The sequence below is a fragment of the Tupaia chinensis genome, unplaced genomic scaffold (assembly GCF_000334495.1).
Source record: "Tupaia chinensis unplaced genomic scaffold, TupChi_1.0 Scaffold000047_1, whole genome shotgun sequence".
NCBI lineage: Eukaryota > Metazoa > Chordata > Mammalia > Scandentia > Tupaiidae > Tupaia > Tupaia belangeri.
In genome coordinates this window covers 356,128-363,744 of record NW_006159505.1, presented here as the reverse complement: position 1 = coordinate 363,744, position 7,617 = coordinate 356,128, and the positions used below count along the sequence as shown (strand labels likewise).

Genomic DNA, 7,617 nt, shown 5'->3' with positions numbered 1-7,617 from the left:
CCCAGGAGGAGAATAGAGAAGGGACTGTAGAATGGCCATCCCTTTGGCGGTTGATTTCTCACTTTCCTTCCTTCGATCTCTGTCTGGATCTGGCAAGTGCACATGTCCTACAGCAAAAAATCTCAAAATAAAGGAAGACAGAGTAGCCAAAGTAACTGAAAGAAGGTTGCAAACTACTGGAAAAGTAGCTTAAAGCTCTGGACCACTACCATTCCAAAAAAAAAAAAAAAAAAGATTCACTTTTTCTGGGAGCTGACCTCACTATAGTACTGAATTACCTAATACTACTCATAAAAAAAAGTATCAAAAGTGTCAGAAAACCTTCATTAGCAGTATTTTTAAATCAAAATTTTACATCAATTATATAATGATTACTCAAATATCCTAAGGCATATGGTAGGCCCTATAACGATAAGTTACAAATAGTCTGAATTTAATAACTTAAATATGATGGATTAATACAATACATATTCTGTGAATATCTCAACTAACCTCTATCAGGTAAGATGGTAAGTAAAAGACTGAAATTTATAGTTTTAATTTCTGCTCAGAGGAATGATGTCACTTTTCTAGCAATAGCAATGACATCCCATTATTGTAAATGCAGAATATAATCATGTACATATTATTGTGAATTACACTTGATTGAAATAATTCTATGTACAAGTGGGTCCATATTCTATGTGCAAATTTCAAAGGTGCAGGTTTATAATCAATGCTGGGTTTAACAAATGCTTTCTGACTTCTGAAAATCATGAAAGCACTTCCTAAATCTGAACCAACTGAAGTTAGAAATAGGTGACACCAGTTCTTTTTTCTCTTTATGTGTGATGAACTTCGTGAAGCATTAATTCCTGAGGTATATTTGTTTCTGGACTATACAGCTTACAAGCTCTTCTTTTAAAGGCAGCAACCATTTGCTTTACAACTTCATCAAAAAATAATGTGGCAAGCTGAGAGTGCAGAAGTGAGCGAAATTCAAACGAAACTGAAAAATCCAAAGTACAAGTTCTTGGGTAGCCAGGAAGACCTGGGCTAGAACACCAAATAGTCTCCAGAAGATTGAAAAATTTCCCATCAGTACAAGATGCCAAATGTGGCTTCACCAAAGTTACTACTGAAGTATATCGCTCCAACACAGGTGGAAACCCAATTTCTAACTGTGTTTTACAGTATCCAGATCTCTTTGATATTACTTCTGATTTTTTGCACCAAGGAACAAAATGCTTGTAATCCTCCATTCCTGATACTACATCATACATTTCCTGCATTGAATAACCTATAATTCTCCTCTCTGAATATTCTTTCCTTTTGTTTATTAATGGTGCAGCAATTTTGAAGAAAGTTCTTGCATAGATCTCCTTAGGCAAAATTGAGGTATGTAGTGGAAGAGCTCTGCTCATCAGTATACCACAGGAAGCTAAATACCTGACGTTCTGCGCCGGAAGTAAGGCTGCGGCCTCTGTCGCCGACCTCTTCCGGCATCTCCAGACCACCCTTCTCAGAGCTCTCTGACCGGTGCGAGCTGCCATGATTGTCTCTCCGAAGCCGGTCACCACCTCCAGGCTTGTTTAGTTACTAAGCTTAGTTTAGTTAGTTAAGCTTCTTTAGCTAGTTCAGTTTGTTTATTTAACAGGTTTAGCTAGTTAGTTTAGTTCAGAAGTTCCTGACTCCCAGGCCACAGACCATTACCTGTTAGGAACCAGGCTATACAGCAGGATATGAGCAGCAGGTGAGTGAGTGAAATTTCATTTGTGTTTACAGACATTCCCCATGACTTGCATTGCGGCCTGAGCTCTGCCTCCTGTCAGGTCGGCACTAGCCTTAGATTCTTATAGGAGCGCAAACCCTATTGAGAACTGTGTGTGCAAGGGATCTAGGTTGTGCACTCCTCATGAGAACCTAAAAAGGTGGTAATGCTAGCTCTGGGGAATGGCAGCAAATACTGATGAACATTAGCAAAGAGGTTTGATAGGTTAACAAGTTAGTTACTTGCAGATTCCTATCAGTGAGTGGCAAGAGACAATTAAGATGCATCTGGTGGCAGGCTTTGTGGTTCAAGTAAGTCGATGTACTTCAACTGTACAGCTGCATCTGGTGGCAGGCTTTAATTTAGAATCTTTTACTTATTTTAGTTTGCCTGTGACCTGCCCTTTATTTAATTTACCACTTCCATCTGCACCTCTTTCACACTTGTCCCAGTCAGTTTTGGTAAGGCCACAGGCTTATCCTAGCCAAAATGTGTACAAAGCAAATGTTGCCGGGACCAGCATAATGGCTATGTTGCTGGACTCTCAGGTTGTCTACCGTGGTTTGCGTCCCAGACCCGGTGGCTTAAAACTCACGCTGGACGCGTGTGTGTGCATGCCCAAGATCCCGAGGGGAGAATGGAGGAGAAGGGATTGTGGCGTGGCCATCCCCCCGGGGGGTGATTTCTCGCTTTCTGTCTCTCTGTCTCTGGTTTTCTGCTGAATGTATGTGCCCTATAGCAAAAAAACCTCTCCAAAAATAAATAAATAAATAAAAAACAAACAAACAAACAAAAAACCCAAATGTTGCCAGGAGAACTTCTTTGAAAAGAGGGGAAGATCCAGTGATGAGAGAGCAGCAGACTTTAAGATATAAAATACAAGAAAACTTAAAAAAAAAAAAAAAAGAAAGATGCATTTAAAAGAAAATACCAAAAGTCTTACTTAAATTACAAATTCATTGCAACAGGTGTTTCACATTCAAGTCTGCTTTGTGCAACAGGGGGCAACTGGCTAGCCCACAAAGCTATGAAACCTTCAAAACTGCTTTGCCATATGGAGATCAAGCATCCTATATTAACAGACAAGACTTTGGAGGTTTTCAAAAGAAAAAAAGTGAACATAAAGAACAAAAGCAATTAGTTAAGGCCACCACGTGGTCAAATGTGTCTGCACTGAGAAACCGTTTCTTAGTGGATAACTGCATTGCTAAAGCTAAGAAGCCCTTTACTATTGGTGAAGAGTTGATCTGAAGGATATTTGTTATGAACTTTTAGGAGAGGCTGCAGTTCAAAAGGTGCATGTGTTTCTTTTTTATCTAGCACCATAACTACATAATTTGATGAAATAGCAGAGGATATTGAGACACGATTGTTAGGATTAATGAATCACTGTCATATGCAATCCAGGTAGATGAACTACCAATGTTGACCTCAAGGAAACAAAGCTTGTTTTTTTGTGATATGTTTTTCAGGAGGACACGATTGAGGATATATTATGCGTACTTTTGTTGCCAACTGACACCACAGCTGCAGAACTATTAAAGTCTTTGAATGATTACGTAGCAGGAAAATAGAATTGGTCATTTTGTGTGCTAGTGTCTCACCTTTCAAGAGTTTGAGCATTACTTCCTAACCACAAAAGAACCCCAACTGGGATGGAATGGATCTGAGACCCACTAGTGAATAAACCATTTGAATCGACTTTGTCCATGCTAGAAGAGGATTAACTGAGATCGCAAATAATGATGACTTTAAAAGTATTTTTAGATAACTTCAAATCTCCATACTTTCTGGATTAAAGTCAAGGCAGAATATCCTGAGATGGCCACGGCCACAAAAGCACTGAAAATCTTGCTTCCATTTCTAACATCTAATCTTTATGAAGCAAGGTTTTCTTCAATGACAACTGAAGTAAGATTATGGATTGAACTGGACATAAGCAACACACTTCTGGTGTCACTGTCTCCTATTTTGTGACCCAGATGAAGCTGTCTAGTTGTAGAAAAGCAATCCTAGGGCTCTGGTGGATTCTGCATAATGGGAGTTGTATAATTATTTTATACATTACAATGTAATAATAACAAAAATAAAGCACACAATAAATATAATGTGCTTAAATCATGCTGAAACCATTCTCCCTCCCTGTGGTGTATGGAAAGACTGTCTTGCCAGTTTCAAAAAGATTGGGGACTGCTGGTTTAATTAAGCTAGTTTAGATAGTTTAGCTAGTTAAATTAGTTAGCTCACATAGATTTGCTTCTTTAGCTAGCTTAGTTAATTTAATTAGTTTACCAAGTATAGCTAGACAGTTAGGCTAGTTTAGCTAGTAAGCTATTAGGTCATGGGGAAAGTCTTGACATATTTTTGCATAGAAAAACATTGAAAAATACACCTCGACTTTTCCAACAACCTAATAATCTAGTTAATTGGTTAATAGTTTAACTAGTTTAGTCAAGCTAGATAACTAAGCTAATTGTTATTTTAGGTAGTTTAGCTAGTCAATGAAGCTAGTTTAACTAGCCATGCTAATTAGTTAAGCCAATTAAGCTGTTTAACTATCTAGTTTAATTAGTTTAGCTTGTTTGTCTACTTACATTCACTTAGCTATGCAGTTTAGCTAGTTAATGAAACTGATTTAGTTAGTTAAGCTAGTTATTTACCTAGTTTAAATTAGTTTAACCAGTTAAGTTAAACTAATTAGATAAGCTGATTTAACTAGCAAGTTGAGCTCATTATCAAGTTTAACTAGTTAATTTAGCTAATTAAATAGTGAAACTAGTTATTTAAGCTTGTTTAGCTAGCTCAGTTAGTTAAGTTGGTTAGCCTATATAGATTAGCTTGTTTAGCTAGTTCAATTAAATTAGTTTACCTAATATAGTTTAAGCTAGTTAATTAAACTACTTAAGCCAATATAGTTGGTTAGTTAAGCTAGTTAACTTAGTATAGCTAGTTAGTTCAGGTCATTTAGCTGGTTTAACTAGTTAAAGTTTAACTTAAGCTAGTTAAGTTAGTTAAGCTAGTTAAACTAAGTTTAATTAAGCTAGTTATCTAGTTCAGTTTACCTGGTTTGGCTAACTTAGCTAGGTTACTTAGTTAAGATAGTTTAGCTAATTAGTTAAGCTAGTTTATTAGTTTAGTTTACCTAGTTAGTTTACCTAACTGATTAGTTTAAGTAGTTTAGTTAAGTTAGTTTTCATACTTTAAAGGAAAATCATCAGCCCCAAACTAAGACTTCAATAGACATTCATATGCTTGTCAGAGAGAAAGAGAGTCAAACTAAGCCGGTTTAACTAGTCAGGCTAATTAGTTTAACTAAGCTAGTTTAACTACCCATGTTAATTAGTTAAAGCACCCCTCAGTGGGGCATGTGATCATACAACTATCTCTTTTCCTTCTTTTCTCCATCCTGTCAGGATTTAGGAAATGAACATACACATTCACCTGCATGTTTTTTTATATCTCTGGGACTGGGATTCAAACCTCTGCTGGCCAAGAGTGAGTCCAACTACCTATTCATGGTTCTTAATTCCTGTCCTATGAAACCAGCCCAAGGTTATTTTTTTCCATTGATCTAACTTCTATATTTGCTATAGAAGTCTTCTGATTATCACTATAATCAATCTTTTGCCATAAAATAAAAGTATAGGCATGTGGTTAGCTAATGTATTATTTTTTGGTGTGTAATAAATTATCTCAAAATTTTGTAGTTTTAAACAACAAAAATGTGTCTCATGGTTTCTCTGTATTATAGTATTATATAAAATATATATCTGGACTTTGCTGGCATACAATTCCTCAAATCCTTAGAATTTCCGATGTGATAAGCATCTTTCCATATGCTAGTGAATTGGTGGTTGCCTGGCATTGATAGGAAGCCTGAAGATTGGGCATGGTCACAGGAAAGACCAAGGCATGATTAAAGGGTCGGGATTTCTTGTCTTACTCCTTAACCTCCAGGGAGGTAAGGGAGGCTGAAAGTTAAGTTGATCACCAGTGGCCAATGATTTAATCAATTTATGCCTATATAAGGAAGCTTCCATAAAAATCCAAGAAGGCCTTATATCAAAACCAGAGCCCGAATACAATCAGAAGAACTCACAGAGTCCAAGAATCTGAGAGGAGATTCAAAATGGAAGGAAAGGTAAGCTGTGGAAGCAGCTAGATCAAAGACTTCATTGGTTACTTGCACTCAATTCCAGGGGTTGCTGATCTGAGCTGAGCTTGCTTTGGTCTCACACGTGGGCACCAAATATGTCAATCTCTAAATAACAGGCAGAGGTTAAGACTAAAAACAAAAGTTTATTCAGTGGTAATATTGCAATTGTGATAGAAAACTTTGGTTGTGTTCTGGGAGTGAAGAGAATCCAAAAGTCTTTTACACAAAATGAAGCAAGATTACTTAAGTTATTTTGGGATAAAATATAATGGTGAACTGATGTTATTGCTGTCATTGTTGCCACCAATATTGTTATTGATTGGACAGTTATTTCTGGACACATATTCTCATAAAGTATTAGTTTTGTTTGTTTGTTTTCCAAGGTTGCATGGTCTTTGTGCAAGGTTGTGATTTTGGTAGAGTTCAGTGGCAGTTTTTGTTAATAGGCATATGTACCCCTTTCATGGCCTTCCCTAGTTCCTGTTAGTGAGAGTGTAACACAAGTTAACACAAAATAACTTCATTTGATTTGAGAACATTCATAGCAGTCAATACAGGCGCAGCTTAGTTCTAGAGGAATATAGCATAGTGGAGTAGCCATAGTTGATGACAACTCAATGTATATTTCAAAATAAAAGGAGAGGATTTTAAATGTTCACATCACTAAAGAATAATAAGTCTCTGAGAAATAGTATGCTAATTGCCATCATCTATCATTACACAAAGTATTTGTGCATTAGAAAGCACCTTTTGGTGGGTCAACAAATGGCGTGGAGTTTTAGGCACTATATCCCACATGGCCAACTCAGCAGTTCAAGTCCTGGACCATGTGGCTTGAGAATCATACCGGGCACATGTGCATGTGTGCCCAAAATCCCAAGAGGAGAGTTGGGGAGAAGGGACTAACTATAGTGTGGCCCTCCCTCAGGCGAGTGATTTCTCTCTTTCTCTTCCTCTCTGGTGACCACATGTGCTCTGTAGCAAAATCTATAAAAGAAAACAAGACCAAAAAAAAACCCCCAAAAGCAAAACCACTCTGTACTCAATATATATGTATAGGTATTATAAAAACATATATTTATAAATTTTAACTGACATGTAATTAATGTACTTTATTAAATTATATTAGTATACTATTAAATTAACATTTAATCTATATATATATATAATCATATACATCCTGAATAACCTTGTCTCCACTTCAAACTTTGGGAATAGAACTGAGAGCCTGCAAAATCATCTTCTGATCTTTCCTTTCCATGTGGTTCTGTATCCTTTGTCATTAAAAAGAAATTAAAAAGTTTAATATCTTGTGCTTCTTTTCTTACCTTTCTTACTGCTCAGTCAAAATCTTCATGTTGACGTCTGGGCTATTTTCATTTCTTTCAAGCTCTCAACTCTGTAAGCCTCTGTTTTATTCTCTATTTGGAGAACATCTTGCCTTTTTTGTACTTTTTGCTGAGGTTCATGCTTTCTCCCCAATTTGAAAATCTTATCTTCCGATCTTACATTCTATTTCCTGTCTATGCAAAAACAGAGTATCATGAGAATCATTTAACCAGAATAGCTTCTGAGAAGTCACTGAGCACAGTAGACTTAGAGATCACTTTGTATGAATTGCTGCATAACAAAGTGAAAAGACTTACGCTTTCTAGAATGAGAATCTTGACTTTCTGGCTTACTACTTTTGTGATCTTTTATATACGTCACT

At 36.5% G+C, this 7,617-nt stretch overlaps 1 protein-coding gene across 2 annotated transcripts; it reads right to left on the bottom strand.

Annotated features, from left to right (window-relative positions):
• Nucleotides 1-821: 821 nt before the first annotated feature.
• LOC102483008 (coenzyme Q-binding protein COQ10 homolog B, mitochondrial) lies at nucleotides 822-1,532 on the bottom strand. 2 transcript variants are annotated; one of them, XM_027774651.1, is made up of 2 exons: nucleotides 1,434-1,532; nucleotides 822-1,292 (listed from the first exon to the last, which is right to left on the bottom strand). In XM_027774651.1, the coding sequence occupies exons 1-2, from the start codon at nucleotides 1,530-1,532 to the stop codon at nucleotides 822-824; spliced, it is 570 nt and encodes a 189-aa protein (XP_027630452.1). The 2 variants fall into 2 exon arrangements, with proteins under 2 accessions (XP_027630452.1, XP_027630446.1); XM_027774645.1 differs by having other exon boundaries at nucleotides 822-1,532.
• Between the last annotated feature and the right edge of the window lie 6,085 nt (nucleotides 1,533-7,617).

Coding starts and splice junctions, on each gene's coding strand:
- LOC102483008 (XM_027774645.1), bottom strand. CDS start 1,532: ATGGCAGCTCGCACCGGTCAGAGAGCTCTGAGAAGGGTGGTCTGGAGA.